The 18,517-nt window shown below is 41.8% G+C and overlaps 1 protein-coding gene across 3 annotated transcripts in view; it reads left to right on the top strand.

Moving 5' to 3' along the window:
- fer (fer (fps/fes related) tyrosine kinase) overlaps positions 1 to 18,517 on the top strand; it is a 119,141-nt gene that overhangs the window by 77,970 nt on the left and 22,654 nt on the right. For all 3 annotated transcript variants that reach the window (XM_078396383.1, XM_078396382.1, XM_078396379.1), the window contains 4 exons: positions 2,947 to 3,150; positions 6,986 to 7,108; positions 13,841 to 13,897; positions 17,143 to 17,258. In XM_078396383.1, the coding sequence (XP_078252509.1) occupies positions 2,947 to 3,150; positions 6,986 to 7,108; positions 13,841 to 13,897; positions 17,143 to 17,258 (500 nt within the window). The remainder of the gene's footprint in view (positions 1 to 2,946; positions 3,151 to 6,985; positions 7,109 to 13,840; positions 13,898 to 17,142; positions 17,259 to 18,517) is intronic.

The following is an 18,517-nucleotide window of genomic DNA, read 5'->3' as shown; positions in this document are numbered from 1 at the left end:
ATTAAATTTGCCAACAATACCACCATTGTTCGACATGTAATGGATAATGATGACTCAGAGTACAGGAAGGAGATTAAAAATATGATTGAATGGTGCCAAAGCAACAATTTTGCACTTAACATTTGCAAGACTAAGGAGCTGATTGTTAATTTAAGGAGGGGAAAGCAGGGAACCACAAAGCTGTCTTCATCAACGGGATGGTGGAGGAAAGAGTCACCAGCTTCAGGTACCTCAGCATGCCTATCTCTGAAGATCTGTCCTGGGCCCAGTACATTGATGCAATCACAAAGAAAGCTCATCAATAACTCCACTTCCTCAGAAGGTTGAGAAGATTCATTATGTTGACGAATACTTTAGTGAGCTTCCACAGGCATACTGACCTGTATCATAGTCTGGTTTGGCAACTCAAATGCCCAGGAATGAAGGGGATAACAGAGAATTGGTAGAAATTGCCCGATCCATTATGGGTATTGACCTCCCTGCAATCAAAGGAATATTTTGGAAGTATATCAAAAAGGCAGTCAGTATCATCAAAGAATAACACCATCATGGCCATGTGCTCATTTTGATACAGCCATCGGGTGGAAAGTAAAGGAGCCTGAAAATTGTGATCACAAGATTTAAGAGTAGCTTCTCCCGAGCAATCATTAATTAGGCTTTTGAACACAACACAACATTCATTTCTGACATGGACTGTGTCTTTGGTTACATTCTAGGCTTGGCTTTTGCTCTTATTTGGTTATCTAATATTATGGTTATTAATTTATTGTATTACTGATTATTATATATTTATCTGCATGTTATTGTGTTTACAGGCCTTTTTAAGCTACAGCAAGTAAGAATTTCATTGTTTCATTGCCAGTACATATCGTGAGACAAAGAGTCTGTTTTTGCATTGTCCTGTATCTTCTATGCTCTAAGTATTAAAAGACAGATGACAGAATTCAGCTTATGGACATTTAGTTTACACAGAAGCAGAAAAACATCCTCTCACTGCTAGTGTGTGGTCTTCTTATCTTTGCTGAAGAATTGGAGAGTCTAATATCTGCTGTCGTTATGATAACATTTCCGTTTGTATTTGCCAACATTGAAGAGTATCATAACTTGTGCATTAATCTACATGTGCTGAAACTTTGACGGTTCTGGGGGTTCAATATTGGTTCGCAGCCATTGTGCAGGAATCTTTTCAACCATAATTGAGGGAAATTATTGACATGATTCCACATATTAACAAAATATGTTCACTATAAAATGTGCTGGAAATGTTACTACATTGTGTAAAATTTAATTACTTTCTAAGCCATGATTACTCAATTTCCCTATAAAACTGCTGAACGTTTGTACATGTGGATTCTCATTTCATGCTTTTAAAATGTAATGCATTACAAAATACAAAAATAAGGAATGCAACAAAACTTAGCAGATCACACAGCATCATTGGTGAGAGAAACTGAATTGTGGAGGAGGAGGGATGGAGGGAACAAAAGGAATATTGCCCTCAGAGTGAAGACAAAGAGAATCTCAGGGACACAAGTTTGTGTTGGTGCCATTTGTAATGCTGGAAACTCTGGAGAAAATATAAATGGGAAAAGATGAATGAAAACACAGTAGAGAGAGCGGAAAAATAAAATGCTGTAACTATGAGATGCAAAACACTGGAGTTATTGAAAAATTGGAAAAATATAGAAAATATAACGGAGCTATATATTTTCTGGAAACTGCTGGAATCTTGAACGAAGCAGAAAATGCTTGAGGAACTCAGTGTGTCAGGCAGCATCTGTCAAGGGAATGGACAGACATTTCAGGTCAGGACCCTTCTTCGGATTGATTGGAGTAGGGGAGAGAAAGCTGGAAAAGACTAGTAAGGTTCAGACAAAACCCGGCAAGTGATAAGTGGATACAGATGAACGAGGGGGCGATTGGCATATGGGTGGAGTAAGCGTAAAAAGGCTTGAGGTGAAAAGGAACAAAAGTGTGTCAGCTAAGGAAAGAAGAGGAAGAATGAAATGTAAAACCAGAGGCAGGTAACTGGGTGGAAGGGGGCAGGAGCGAGGAGAAAAGGGAAATGTAGGTCTTGGGATAGGAGATGAGCATACGGAGGAGGGGAAAGGAGAAGATGACTAGCTTGGTTGGGATGGAAAACAGGAGAAAGGGAGGGGGCTGTTAATCAAGAGAGGGAGTCAAAAGTCAAGTATACCTAATTGTCATATGTACCGAAAACAGAAGGATGAAATTCTTACATGCAGCAGCATAACAGGTCTGTAAACATAAACTCATAAATAACAGTTGGCCAAGTGTGTAGGAAGGAACTGCAGATGCTGTCTGAAGAAGGGTCTCAACACGAAACATCACCCATTCCCTTTCTCCAGAGATGAATCCTGTCTCGCTGAGATACTCCAGCATTTTGTTCTATCTTCGATAACAGTTGGCCCTCGGATTCCTATTGAATCTTTGCCCTCTCAACGTAAACCTATGCCCTACACTCTTGATTCTACTACTCTAGGTAAAAGACTGTGTGCATTCACCTCATGATTTGATACACCTCTATCAGATCGTCCCTCAACTTTCTACTCTCCAAGGAATGAGGTCTTAGCCTGCCCAACCTCTCCCTATAGCTCAGGCCCTCCAGTCCTGGCAACATCCTCGTAAATCTTTGCTGCATTCTTTCCACCTTCACAGCATCTTTTCTGTAGCAGGATGAGCAAAACTGAACACAATACTCTTAAGTGCGGCCTCACAACGTCTTGTACAACTTTAACATAATGTCCCAACTTCTATGCTCCATTCCCTGACTGATGAAGGCCAAAGTGATGTATTTACTTTGTTGATGTAACTTAGTTATTTATTTGCCTTCTATTTTCTGTCCTATTTTAAAGTATTTTCCTTGCAGTTTCTTTAGTTCTAATGCATTGTTAAGAATAGTTTGCACATTTTTTCTCTTTTTAGTTCTTTGATGTGGTGCCTTCCAGTGAGAAACCATTACCTGAGCAAGACTGGTATCATGGAGCTGTTCCTCGGATAGAAGCCCAGGAGCTGCTGAAACAGCAAGGAGATTTTCTGGTCCGAGAAAGCCACGGCAAACCCGGTGAATATGTCCTTTCTGTTTACTCGGAAGGGCAGCGCAGACACTTTATCATCCAGTATACTGACGTAAGTACTTACGGAGGGAAAAAAACAATCTAAAAAAAATGTGTTCATCCACTGATAACCTTTTGTGCAGGTTTAAGATGAAAATGTTAACTTTTCATCTATCTTTGACAGTCCCTCTTGATCAAGGATTACTTGTTCCCATCCTAGTTCTGTGCATTTTGAAAGAGATAAGGGGGCCAATGTGGAATCTGCAGATTCCGGCACTGGTGCTACAAGAGACAGTGTGGGGGTGGGTCATTTGCGAGGTTGAGTGCTCTTACTACTGTAATCACCAGACTTCCAGTGCTTCTAATGAAGGGATTCGGGATCCTCAATGCCCTCCCAAATGTTCCTTTTCCATAAGGAGTGACAGTTTTTCAAGGAAGTTTTGAAAACACCCATGAATTACCCCTTCTCCTCACCTCTCTTTAGCAGCTTTCTCCCTTCTACTCTATCAATTTGCAGATTGGTCCCAACACAAAACATTGTCCGTTTCCCTCCACAGATGCTGCCTGACCTGCTGAGTTTCTCCAGCACTGTTTTTTTTTGCTCTTGAATCATTCCCCCTGTCTCCCGATAATCTCTTGCCATGACTGAAGGTACTGTCGTGTATGAAGGCAGACAAATCTCCAAAGCCTGATCAGATATATCCGAGGACATTGCGGGAAACTAGGGAGGAAAAAGTGGGAGCCCTGGTTGAAATTTATGAGTCGTCCTTAAATACAGGAGAGGTACCGGAAGACTGGAGGATAGCAAATGTGTGCCTCTTTTCAAGAAGGGCTGCAGGGAAAATGCTGGGAACTATAGGCCGGTGAGCTTAACATCTGTAGTTGGAAAGTTACTAGAGAGTATTCTGAGGGATAAGTTTGGATAGGCAAGGCTGATTAGGGATAGTCAGCATGGTTTTTATTTTGGAGGTCGTGTCTCACAAATCTGATTGGATTTATTTGAAGACGTGACCAAAAAGGTTGATGAGAACCGAGCTGTAGACGTGTACATGGATTTCTGTAAGGTGTTCGACAAGGTTCCGCATGTAGGCTGCTCTGGAAGGTTAGATCGCATGGGACCCAAGGAGAGATACAGTAGCTAAATGGATAGCAAATTGGCTCCATGGAAGGAAGCAGAGGGTGATGCTCGAAGGTTGCTTCTCGGCCTGGAGGCCTGTGACTAGTGGTGTGTCTCAGGGTCTGTTTGTCATCTACATCAATGATTTGGATGCGAATATACAGGGCAAGATTGGCAAGTTTGCTGATGACACAAAAGTGAGTGGTTTTGCAGATAGTGAAGATGGTTGTGAAAGATTGCAGCAGGATCTGGATCGATTGGCCAGGTGGGCGGATGTGTGTCTTCATTGAGGGATGGTCTTTGAACTGTAGAAAGTGGTCCAGGTTTCTCATGGTCTCGTCATGGACATATCCTCTGGGAAAATGTTGACAGACAGTCACAGGTTGGTAGAAACCCTTTATTTTAGAGTATAAGGATCATTTGTTCAGGTGCTTTAGTGAATGACTTGTTGTAGGTTTATGCAACAACGGTGCATAAACGCAAATTTTGTTTGCTTAGTGCAGGTAATGTCAGAGATAGAAATAATCTGGTTCCGTAGCAGGGGTGATGTAGGTTGAACAGTGTATACCAAGATTGAGTTTGAGTAGACCTATTGATTAAGATCTTATTTTGCATATCATGTAGCAAATGTAGAATTTCATAATAGTTTGTAACCTGCAGAAAAGTGTGCATTCCCTAATTTAGCATTGTTCATTGAAAAGTCATGTTTGTGATTAATTTTGTAATTAGGATATCGGCTTGGTGCATTGATGAGCATTAATGAAGCTTTGCTTTTCTCATTTCTACTCCTTTTTATCCCGTTTGTCTATTATTAATAAAAAGTAGCCTATCTCAAGTCTTAGAAGGTTCCTATTTCTTTTCTGTATAGTCTGTTTCATGGAGGAAAAATTGTGTAACTTCCTTAGAGTACAAAACTTTGAAGCTTTTTTATTGCATGTAAGTAAATCTCGCTGGAGTTTAGAAGGATGAGTAGGGAACTCATTGAAACTTACCGAATAGTGAAAGGCCTGGATAGAGTGGATGTGGAGAGAATGTTTCCACTAGTGGGAGAGTAGGACCAGAGGCCACAGCCTCAGAATTAAAGTACGTTCCTTTAGGAAGGAGATGAGGAGGAATGTCCTTAGTCAGAGGGTGGTGAATCATATCTGCCTCAAATATTACACCTGGCAATGCATTCCAGGCACTCACCACCCTCTGTGTAAAATAAATCTTGACGTGCACATCTCCTTTAAACATTGCTCCTCTTACCTTAAAACTATGCCCTCTAGTATTTGATTTTTCCATTCTGAGAAAAAGATTCTGACCCTATCTATGCCTCTCATAATTTTGTATACTTCTGTCAGATCACCCTGCAACCTCCAGAGAAAGCAATCCAAGTCCAATACCCCCTAATACAGGCATCATTCTGGTAAATCTCCTCTGCACCCTTTTCCAAAACCTCCACATCCTTCCTGTAATGGGCCGACCAGAACTGCAAACAGATATTATACTAGTGCAGTATTTTACAGTACAGGTGCAAGCAACTCAGCCCAATTCACCTGTGCATTCTTACTAGATAAGCCATTTATTATTTCCTTCTATACTCTCTTGTTATTCATAAGCTGGAATATGTCTTTGGCTCTCTCTGCTCCACTGTGGAGATTCAATTTATTTTAACTCTCCTCTGAAAGATGCTTGTTCCTTCAATTATACTGATGAATCACGTTACCAGATCAATACCTTTGTTAGAGTAAGCCAAACTTTGTAAAATCTGACCGCTCAAGGAAGCTGCAGAAAACTTCAGGAAGGAACTGTATGTTTTTGCAATGCTGCTTATCGAGCTTGAGATACAGGCCTGCTTATTTCTGGCCTTTCAAACTTGCTTCTTATTGTTATTAAAACCCACCCTCCTCTTTTCCAACCCTCAACACCGTTTCCTTATCTGGGGCTTGCTGTAAGAACGCTCAGTACTAAACAAGACACCATCTACCAGCACAGTGGTACAGCATGCAGACCTGTTGCCTCACAGAGCCAGAGACCCAGGTTTGATCCTGATCCCGGGCTCTCTTCGTGTGGAGTTTGGAAGTTCTCCATGTGACCTCATGGGTTTCCTCCCAGTGTTCCGGTTCCTCCCGCATCTAAAAAACATGCGCGTTTGTAGGTTAATTGGTCTCTATAAAATCCCCCCAGTGTGTAAGAAGTGAATGCAAACAGGGGATAACATAGAACTAGTGTGAACAGGTGATTGATGGTTTGCATTGCCTCCATGGGCCAAAGGGTCGGTTTTCATGTTGTATCTTTAAAAGTAAGAGGTAAACATTTTTTATTTTGTATCATTTCATTTTACTTGGCAATCAGCATAAGTGAAAATAGTTGATACAAAAGATAAATTAAAAATATAAAGTGCTAGAAACACTTAGCAGGTCAGGCAACATCTACGGTTAAAGAAACAGAGCTAACATTTCAAGTTGAGGACCTTCATCAGGTCTTTCATTAACGCTGTTTCTCTTTCCACAGATGATGGCTATCTTGTTGAATGTTTCCAGCAATTCCGCTTTTACGTCAATTCCGCTTTGGTCTTGAACCGAAACGTCAGCAGTCCATGTTTTCCAGAGATCCTGCCTGACGTGCAGGGTTACTCCAGCAATTTGTGCCCTTTTGTGTGTTAACCAGCATCTGCAGTTCTTTGTTTCTACTCTTTCTGTTTTTTAATTTTCAGACACTAGATTGCTGGACTGTTGTTATTTGGCTTGCAAAACATTTTCTTAAGCTGGTTAATAAATGTATGTATTTTATTAATTATTTTACACAGAATCAATATCGATTTGAAGGAACTGGATTTCCCACAATACCTCAGCTTATAGAACATCATTACAGCACAAAGCAAGTAATCACAAAAAAATCAGGAGTGGTCCTTTTCAATCCTGTTGTTAAGGTACGTGCCTACAGCAACCAAATGAGATCACATTAATTTATCCATGCTGAAATACATTGATCTGCAACGTTGTTTTCTATCAACAAACAAACTGCTGGAGGAACTCTGTTGGTCAGGCAGCATCTGTGAAGGAAATGGAGAGAAGACCCTTCCTCTGGACTGAGAATGTGGGGAAGAGATGTACAGTATAAATGGAGGGACAAAAGCTGGCATGTGATAGGTGGATCAATGTGAGGAGGGTGGATAGAGTCGGGTGGAATAGAGAGGGTGGGGTAAACAGAAGTTGGGGTGTAATTTTATGAAGATAACCAGTAGTTGCAGAAGATGGAATCTGGGAAAGAAAAATGGAGCATGAGACCAAATAAGGGAGATGGGGTCGACAAATTGGAACATTGGGAACTGTGACCCAGTGGGAGGAGTGTGTCGGTGATGGACAGATGGACTAGGTAGGGAAGAAGCTGGGTTAGAAGGTTTGGCAAAGCAGGGAATGTGAGAGGATTTGAGCAGATGGAAGGAGAGCATTTCATGCTCTGGAGTTGTTCCTCTTGGTTGCATTTGCCTCACCTAGTGGTGGAGGAGACTAAGGATAGACAAATCAGTGTGGGAAAGGGCTGTTTAGGTCGCTGGATGTAAGTGAGGGAGGAGGTGTAGGAACAAGAACAAGTATAGCCACCTGGAGCTGCTGGTTGCTAGCCATTTCAAATCCCCTATGGTTGCAGGGGGAGGGATGAGAGAACCTGAGAGTGTCACGGAGTCACAGAGACTGGTCCCTGCGGAAAGCAGAAAGGGGTTGGAGGGGAGATTGTGAAGTAGAAAGAGGTTGATTGGGGAAATTATGACAGATGGCTAGGATCGGAAGATTGCAATATGATCCCATTACCTGGCACATCTTCTCCTCCACACCGCTTTCTGCTTTGCGCGGGGACCATTCTCCATGAATGCCTGGTCCTCTCATCCCTCCCAACCCATCATTCCCCCTGCAATCATATGAGGTCTGGCAACTGTCCCTAAACCTCCACCCAGAGACCACAACAGGCTTTGCAGATGAGACAGAGATTCACCTGCACCTCCTCCCAACTCATCTGCAGCATGAGGTGCTCTCGATGTGGCCTCTTGTACATCAGTGAGACCAGGCTTAATTCAGTGACTGCTTTGCTGAACAGTTGCACTCAGACCACCATGGCCATCTGGAGTTGCTAGCCATTTCAGTTCCCCTCCCCATTTCAACACCAAGCTGCCTATCTTCAGCCTCCTCCACTACCAGGATGAGATCAAATGCAAACCAGAGGAACAGCACCTCGTATTGTGTCGCTATAGCATACAACCCAATGACATGAACATTGAATTGTCTAACTTCAGGTAATCTACTTCCTCTCTATCCACCTGGATGACTCATACCCTACTTTGCCCTAACACACTCTCCCACCCTGTTTCTTCCCCACCCGTTCCTTTAGAAAGGAGATGAGAAGGAATTTATTTAGTCAGAAAGTGGTGAATCTGTGGAATTCTTTGCCACAAAAGGCTGTGGAGGCCGTCATTGGCTATTTTTAAGGCAGAGATAGATTCTTGATTTGTACGGGTGTGAGGAGTTATGGGGAGAAGGCAGGAGAATGGAGTTAGGAGGGAAAGATAGATCAGCCATGATTGAATGCTGGAGTATACTTGATGGACCGAATGGCCTAATTCTGCTTCTATCACTTATGACCTTATGATCTGCCCACCCTGTCTCCCTTATTCGTCCCACACCCTACCTTCCTTTCCCCATCATTTCCCATCATCTCCCTCCTCCAATTACGAACCAGCATCTATTGTTATTTTCACCCCTCTCTCCTCCCCACTCCATCCACCAAGCCATCCTCCTCCCTGGATTCACTACCACATGGCAGCTCTTGCATCCGCCCCAACTCCTTTATATTGGTTATCACCCCTCCGTTTTTTCTGTCTTGAGGAAGGGTCTTGACCCAAAACGTCAATTGTCCATTTCACTCTACAGATGCTGCCTGACCTGTTGTGTTCCTCCAGGAGTTTGTTGTTTTTTTGCTCCAGATTCCAGCATCTGCAGTCTTTTATAGTTATAGTCTTACAGTGTGGAAACAGGCCCTTCGGCCAACTTGCCCACACTGATCAACATGTCTTGTCTACATTAGTCCCACCTGCCTGTGTTTGGCCCATATCTCTCTAAACCTGTCCTATCCATGTACCTGTCTAAATGTTTCTTAAACATCTTAAAAGTCTTATATGTCAACATTGAATTATTCATTGATTACAAAACAATCAATATTATGCAGCTTTCACTGCCAAATGTTGTAATCCCATCTGCTGTTGAAACAGTTGCTTTGGTCAAATAATTTAGTCTGAAGATAGACACAAAAAGCTGGAGTAACTCAGCGGGACAGGCAGCATCTCTGGAGAGAAGGAATGGGTGACGTTTCGGGTCGAGACCCAAATAATTTTGTCTGTTACTTATAAATAAATATTCAGTAGTATCCCGCACCTAATTCACCTTCACATTTGAAATTACAAATCCAAATGATATGATTTATCTTGTGCTAATAGCTATCAGAAGCGGGCACGCAGAAAGGAGCACAGCAACTTCAACAGACCAGAGTCCACACACAAATGTGACCTGTGCGACAGAGACTGTCACTCCCACATTGGTCTCTTCAGCCACAAGCGACGCTGCTCTAGCCGAGGTGTGGAGCAAGCAGCCAACTAGGATGCATCACCCATGGTCAGCCATGACCAAGGGGGCCTCAGAACAGCTATCAGATAATAGGATCCCTGTGAAATGGAGAATTTCCAATGAAGATCTTTGTGCAGTGACTTATTTTCTGTTACATTATCACTCTTATTTCATGTAGAAAGGCTCTCGAGGCTAGCAATTCCAACTCAACCCTGCTCCCCCCCACCATTGCCACCGCATCAATCCGGGTTTTATGTCAGCTTTTGGGTTAGTCTCTGCATCACTCCAACTCCCAGAGGCATTGACGTTTATTGGTGGTGCGACAATATAATGCATAGGTTTTGCTGAGTGGGGCCTACTGCAGACATTTGCTTTCCACATGACAAGTCGACTTAATAAACTGAGAATAAGAAATGATGGGTCCCTTAAATGTGTATATTTTAATGCTAGGAGCATTGTAAGAAAGGTGGATGAGCTTAGAGCCTGGATTGACATCGGGAAGTATGATGTTGTGGCGATCAGTGAAACATGGTTGCAGGAGGGTTGCGATTGGCAATTAAATATTCCAGGATTTCATTGTTTCAGATGTGATAGAATCGGAGGGGCAAGAGGTGGGGGTGTTGCATTGCTTGTCAGGGAGGATATCACAGCAGTGCTTTGGCAGGACAGACTAGAAGGCTCGATTAAGGAGGCTGTTTGGGTGGAACTCAGAAATGAGAAAGGTTTAGCAACACTTATAGGGGTGTATTATAGACCGCCAAATAGGGAACGAGAATTGGAAGAGCAAATATGTAAGGAGATTGCAGATATTAGTAGTAAGCACAGAGTGGTGATTGTGGGTGATTTCAATTTTCCGTATATAGACTGGGAATCACATTCTGTTAAAGGGCTGGATGGTTTGGAGTTTGTAAAATGTGTGCAGGATAGTTTTTTGCAGCAATACGTAGAGGTGCCTACCAGAGAAGGGGCAGTGTTGGACCTCCTGTTAGGAAATGAGATGGGTCAGGTGACGGAGGTATGTGTTGAGGAGCACTTTGGGTCTAGTGATCATAATGCCATTAGTTTCAATATCATTATGGAGAAGGTCAAATCTGGACCAAGGGTTGAGATTTTGGATTGGAGAAAGGCTAATTTTGAGGAGATGAGAAAGGATTTAAAAGGAGTGAAATGGAAATTGTTGTTTTATGAAAAGGATATAATAGAGAAATGGAGGATATTTAAAGGTGAAATTTTGAGAGTACAGAGTCTTTATGTCCCTGTTCGGTGGAAAGGAAAGAATAATAATTTGAAAGAGCCGTGGTTTTCCAGGGAAATTGGACACTTGGTTCGGAAAAAGAGGGAGATATACAATAAATATAAGTGGCAGGGAGTAAATGAGGTTCTTGAGGAATATAAAGAATGTAAAAGGAATCTTAAAAAGGAAATTAGAAAAGCGAAAAAAAGATATGAGGCTGCTTTGGCAAGTAATGTAAAAGTAAACCCCAAGGGGTTCTACAGATATGTCAATAGCAAAAGGATAGTGAGGGATAAAATTGGTCCATGATGTGCTGAGCCGGAAGAAATGGGGGAGATATTAAACAATTTCTTTTCTTCGGTATTTACCGAGGAGAAGGATATTGAATTATGTGAGGTAAGCGAAACAAGTAGAGTAGTGATGGAAATTAGGATGATTAAAGAAGAGGAGGTACGGACACTTTTGAAGAATATAAAAGTGGATAAGTCTCCAGGTCCTGATAGGATATTCCCTAGGACATTGAGGGAAGTTAGTGCAGAAATAGCAGGGGCTATGACGGAAATATTTCAAACGTCATTAGAAACAGGGATGGTGCCGGAAGATTGGCGCATTGCGCATGTTGTGCCTTTGTTTAAAAAAGGTTCTAAAAGTAAACCTAGCAATTATAGACCTATTAGTTTGACGTCTGTGGTGGGAAAATTAATGGAAAAGATACTTAGGGACAATATATATAATTATTTGGATAATCAAGGCCTGATTAGAAACAGTCAACATGGATTTGTGCCTGGAAGGTCATGTTTGACTAATCTTCTTGAATTTTTTGAAGAGGTTACCAGGGAAATTGATAAGGGCAAGGCTGTGGATGTTGTCTATATGGACTTCAGTAAGGCATTTGACAAGGTTCCACATGGAAGGTTGATTAAGAAGGTTAAATCGTTGGGTATTAATAGTGAGGTTGCAAGATGGATTCAACAATGGCTGAATGGGAGATACCAGAGGGTAACAGTTGACAATTGTATGTCAGGTTGGAGGCCAGTGTCTAGTGGAGTGCCCCAAGGATCTGTGTTGGGTCCACTGTTGTTTGTCATTTACATTAATGATCTGGATGATGGTGTGGCAAATTGGATTGGTAAATATGCAGATGATACTAAGATAGGTGGAGTAGTTGATAGTGAGGTAGATTTTCAAAGTCTACAGAGAGACTTGGGCCTTTTGGAAGGGTGGGCTGAAAGATGGCAGATGGAGTTTAATGCTGATAAGTGTGAGGTGCTGCATTTTGGTAGGACAAATCAAAATAGGACGTACAGGGTAAATGGTAGGGAATTGAGGAATGCAGTGGAACAGAGGGATCTGGGAATAACTGTGCATTGTTCCCTGAAGGTGGAATCTCATGTGGATAGGGTGGTGAAGAAGGCGTTTGGTATGCTTGCCTTTATAAATCAGAGCATCGAGTATAGAAGTTGGGATGTAATGTTGAAATTGTACAGGGCATTGGTGAGGCCGAATCTGGAGTATGGTGTGCAGTTCTGGTCGCCAAATTATAGGAAGGATGTCGACAAAATGGAGAGGGTGCAGAGGAGATTTACTAGAATGTTGCCTGGGTTTCAGCACTTAGGCTACAGAGAGAGGTTGAACAGGTTGGGTCTTTATTCTTTGGAGCGTAGAAGGTTGAGGGGGGACTTGATAGAGGTTTTTAAAATTATGAGAGGGACGGACAGAGTTGACGTGGGTAGGCTTTTCCCTTTGAGAGTGGGGAAGATTCCAACAAGGGGACATAGCTTCAGAATTGAGGGACAAAGGTTTAGGGGTAACATGAGGGGGAACTTCTTTACTCAGAGGGTTGTGGCTGTATGGAATGGGCTTCCGGTGGAAGTGGTGGAGGCTGGCTCGATTTTATTATTTAAGAGTAAATTGGATAGGTATATGGATAGGAGGGGATTGGAGGGTTATGGTCTGAGTGCAGGTAGATGAGACTAGGTCAGGGAGAATGGTCGGCGTGGACTGGTAGGGCCGGACAGGCCTGTTTCCATGCTGTAGTTGTTATATGTTATATGTTAACAGACCCCTGGACTCCCGCAGAGGTATCTATTATATTACAAGACCTTTGCCTGAAATAATCTGGTCATAAAGGTAAGCTAAAACATGCTTTATCCATGAAACCATTGAGAATATCTTTGCCGCTCTCTGGAGCCAAATCACCACCTTTAATCCCTCAAAATTGTCTAATTTTTAATGCTTTCAAATAAACCTGAGGTTCAAAAGCCTTTTGAAACTTGTAAGAATGGAAGGTTAATAGTTTAACATTGAAATGTACTTGCAGTGAATACGATGAATGTGAACGTTTATCTTCGGCGATGTGATCATGATTTTTACAAAAAGAAGGTTGATGCGATTGTTTGAAAAAAAAGTTAAAAACATTTGTGCTGACAGTTGGGTGTGTAAATCAATTTATTCACCATTTCTAATACGCAGTTATTTTCTGTACATTAGAAAAGGACTGGGTAAATGTGTAAACCATAAGTTTAACCAAGCACTGTGTCATTTTAGGAATTGTCCTTTGCTTTCAATGTTGTGGCTGCTCATGGTAGATAACTAGCATTGTTTTTTGTTGATTACTCTGAGCAATTATATGATTGATTTTCTTTAATTGTTCCACCAATGCCACATTTTCTTAATTTAAAATTCAGGAATTACCTTCTCATAAAACTTGAATTATTCACTAAGATGCCTTTGATATGTTTTTTTGTAACATTTGAAATTAAATATGCTTGATGAAAAATATGTAGTTTGTTAAAACATTTTTACTTCGGCACAGGACAAGAAGTGGGTTCTCAATCATGATGATGTCACCCTTGGAGAGTTGCTTGGCAAAGTAAGTGGAAAAAGTGCTTTCATGGATTGATCAGTTAACTTGTTGAAGGAAACATTGCTATATTTTCATAATGTGTTTTCAGAAGATGCTGTTGTTTATTCCTTCATCAGAACCTTAAATACTGTGTTCAGTCTATCGGCACGTCAGCCTATCCACATGAATAAAAGTTTGTTTTTAAATTGTTTAATTCTTTTAATTGAACTCCATTCCCAAACCGAGCTGTGATACAGAGACAGTATGATTTCCATTTGTGCATTTGTAGGATTTGAAAAACTCATTCGATATATGTCAAATTTCCATCATTTCAGGAAGTAGAGACATTGTTACAGTTTAGTTTATTGTCACTTGTACCGAGGTACATTGAAAAACATTTGTTGCGTGGTAACCAGTCAGCAGAAAGACAATACATGGTTAGTGCCTCTGCAGCCTTCTTGGCTGTCTCTTGTTGTGCCTTCTTGGCTGCCACATCATTATGGTTGGTTCACAACAGATCGGTGGCAATATTAACGCCAAGGAACTTGAAGCTCTCATCATTTACACTATGGCACCATTGATGCTGATTTCTGCATATTCTGCACCACACTTCATGAAGACAATAACTACATCCTCATGTTGCTGACTTTGAGCCAGCGGTTGTGGTCCCGTCACCATATTACTAAGTTCTCCACACCAGTCGTTCCTTCTTCACTTCCTGTACTCTGTCTTATCATTATTCATGATCCGGACCAACACAGTGGTGTCATCTGCAAACATGTAGAGTTAGAGCCGAATATGGATGCAGAATCATGAATGTATAGGGAGCATAGTAGGGGACTGAGAACCCTTGCCGGGCACAGGTGTTAAGAATTACTCTGGAGAAGGTGTTGTCACATCCTCACGAATCATGGTCCATGGATCAGAGGTATAAGAATCCAGTGCCTGAGGGAGGTGCTGATTCTTAGTTCCAGGGGTTTGGAGATGAGTTTAGATGGGATTATGGTGATGAAGGCAGAGCTTTAGTCGATAGGAGCCTGACAAAGGAATCCCTATTATCTATGTGTTCCAGAAATGGGTGACGTTCCTCTACTGATGTTCCTCCACTCATCCTCTCTTCAAAGTAGACTTGGAATGCATTGAGCTCATCGGGGAGGGAACCATTGTTGCCTTTGATACTACCCGCCTTCTCTTTAACACAAGATCATAAGTGATAGGAATAGAATTAGGCCTTTCGGTCCATCAAGTTTACTCTGCCATTCAATCATGGCTGATCTATCTCTCCCTCCTAACCCCATTCTCCTGCCTTCTCCCCATAACCTCTGACACATGTACTGCTGGACTATCCATCATGAATCTATCCATCTCTGCCTTAAAAATATCCACTGACGGCCTCCACAGCCTTTTGTGGCAGAATTCCACAGATTCACTACCTTCTGACTAAAGAAATTCCTCCTCCTCTCCTTCCTAAAAGAAAGTCCTTTAATTCTTAGGCTACGACCTCTCGTCCTAGAGTCTCCCACTAGTGGAAACATCCTCTCCACATCAACTCTATTCCAGCCTTTCACCATTCTGTATGTTTCAATTAGGTGTCCGTCCCGTCCCCCCCTCATACTTCTAAACTCCAGTGAATATAGACCCAGTGCCGTTCAACGCTCATCATATGTTCACCTAATCATTCCTGGGTTTATAACCTGTTATAATGTGCAAGCTACATCACAATATACGAGTTTCCTTGTCATTGCCTGGGGACTCCAGCTTGATCCAGAATTCCCACTTGGCATCCTTAATGACGCTTCAAAAGTCATAGATGCATTTCTTGTACCATTCAGGATTGTTTGACTTGCACTCTGCAGAATTGGACTTCACCGAGAGTGAACCATGTGGTTTCATCCATGATTTCTGGTTGGGGAAAACACATATTCTCTTCTTTGGTAATAGTACTTTATACACTTGCCAATGAAGTCTGCGCAGCAGTGCCATATTCAGACTCAAAGCAGTCACAAAGCATTTCATCTGTTTCCTCAGACCAGCACAGCACAACCTTCTGTACCAAATCCTCCCACTTTACTTTCTGCTTGGAGCAAGAAGTAGAAGCAAAGCCAGGTGATCAGATTTACCAAAGTGAGGTCTGAGAATGGAGCGATACGCTTTTTTGATAGTTGTGTAGCAGTGGTTGAGGGTGTTTGGCTCTCTGGCTGGGCTGGAAATATATTCATATTATTTTGGCAGCATGCCTTTCAGGTTGGCTTAATTGAAGTGCCTGCTATTATGAACAAAGCCTTGAGGTACTTTGTTTCAAGGCTATTAGTGATGTGTAGTTCCTCAAATACAAACTTAGCATCAGCGTGAGGTGGGATGGAGATTGCTGTCAGAATACCTGATGAATTCCTGCAGCAGGTACGGACGACACTTCACCATAAGATATTCCACTTCTGGGGACCAGGAGCTAACCAGGGTCGCCACATCCGAGCACCATGCAGAGTTAATTAGAAAGCAGGAGAGTGTGGGAAGGAACTGCAGATTCTGGTTCACACTGAAAGACTCAAAATGCTGGAGTAACACAGGGGAGAAGGAATGGGTGATGTTTCGGGTTGAGACCCTTCTTCAGTCTGAGAGTCAGGGGTGAGGGAGAGAGATATGGAAGGTGTGAAAACACAGATCAAAGGGGGTGCTGATCAAGGAAATGTAGAATGGTACATTGTTCCCTGAGGGGAAGGTGACAACTAGGCATACAATCAGTAAAATTTAATCAGGAGATCAGTGAACCTAGTTGGAGAACTAGTTCCCTTTGATCTGCGTTTGCACACCTCTATGTTTCCCTCTCCCCTGACTCTCTGTCTGAAGAAGGGTCTCGCCCATTCTTTCTCTCCAGAGATGCTGCCTGTCCCGCTGCGTTACTCTAGCATTTTGTGTCTAATTAGAAAGCAGACCCCTCCACTTAAACCCTTGCCTGAGGATGCCATGCAGTCCACCAGTGTAACGAGAGGCCCTTGGGTTGAGTGACACAGTTGGGTGAGGATGTAGTAAGATTTACTATTAGCACTAAATCTTTGATAGACAATTTGTTCCTATCTAAAGCTCTTGTAAACTTTGATAATGGATACTTAATATACCTGTAGAAATCTCCTCTGAGAATTTTAAATGTTAATAAGAAGCATGTAAGAGTCTATTAGACAGGGAAAGCAACAATCAGAAAAAACGTGTTTGCGTTATCATGATGCATTTATTTAATTTGAATGTTTGATTAAGTTGGATGTTATAAATTTCAGGGAAACTTTGGAGAAGTCTTCAAGGGAACATTAAAAGATAAAACGGCTGTAGCTGTAAAAACATGCAAAGAAGACTTGCCGCAGGAGCTAAAAATAAAGTTTTTATCCGAAGCAAGGTAGGTTTTATGTACTTGGGGCACACAGAAACATATATTGCACTTACTTGTTGAAAGTGATTCCTTCCATTCTGTTTATACTGACAAATAATATCAATTGAAATAAGGTAATTGAAATTTCTGTGAGAAGAAAAATAAATGACTTGCTTTCCTTTACCATCATCAAGTTTCACGTGCAAATCATAATCTGCATTGAAAATCTTTTGGTAAATCATACATGTATTCCCATGTGTTTTCTAGTTAGTGATTGCTTCTGTGTCCATGACATACAGTGCCCAAGACCCATCATTTATTTCTTTGCCTCGTACTCCACAATTTGATATTTGTAATTGAAAAAATCACATGTGGTTAAAGTGCACATTGTCAGATTTTATTAAAGGGTATTTTTATACATTTTGATTTCACCATGTAGAAATTACAGCTGTGTTTATACATAGTCCCTCCATTTCAGGGCACCATAATGTTTGGGACACATGGCTTCACAGGTGTTTGTAATTGATCAGGTGTGTTTAAATGCCTCCTTAATGCAGATATAAGAGAGCTCTCAGCACTTAGTCTTTCCTCCAGTCCTTCCATCACCTTTGGAAACTTCTATTGCTGTTTATCAACATGAGGAGCAAAGTTGTGCCAATGAAGGTCAAAGATCCCCTTATGAGACTAAGAAACAAGAATAAAACTGTTCGAGACATCAGCCAAACCCGAGGCTTGCCAAAATCAACTGTTTGGAACATCATTAAGAATAAAGAGAGCACTGGTGAGCTTACTAATCGCAAAGGGACTGGCAGGCCACGGAAGACCTCCACAACTGATGACAGAAGAATTCTCTCTATCATAAAGAAAAATCCCCAAACACCTGTCCGACAGATCAGAAACACTCTTCAGGAGTCTGGTGTGGATTTGTCAATGACCACTGTCCGCAGAAGACTTCATGAACAGAAATACAGAGGCTACACTGCAAGATGCAAACCACTGGTTGGCTGCAAAAATAGGATGGCCAGGTGACAGTTTGCCAAGAAGTACTTAAAAGAGCAACCACAGTTCTGGAAAAAGGTCTTGTGGACAGATGAGATGAAGATGAACTTATATCAGAGTGATGGCAAGAGCAAAGTATGGTGGAGAGAAGGAACTGCCCAAGATCCAAAGCATACCACCTCATTTGTGAAACACGGTGGTGGGGGTGTTAAGGCATGTATGGTTGCTGAAGGTACTGGCTCACTTATCTTCATTGATGATACAACTGCTGATGGTAGTAGCATAAT

The sequence above is a fragment of the Rhinoraja longicauda genome, chromosome 3 (assembly GCF_053455715.1).
Source record: "Rhinoraja longicauda isolate Sanriku21f chromosome 3, sRhiLon1.1, whole genome shotgun sequence".
NCBI lineage: Eukaryota > Metazoa > Chordata > Chondrichthyes > Rajiformes > Arhynchobatidae > Rhinoraja > Rhinoraja longicauda.
The sequence above is the reverse complement of the archived record's forward strand: the minus strand, read 5'-3'. Positions and strand labels throughout refer to the sequence as shown.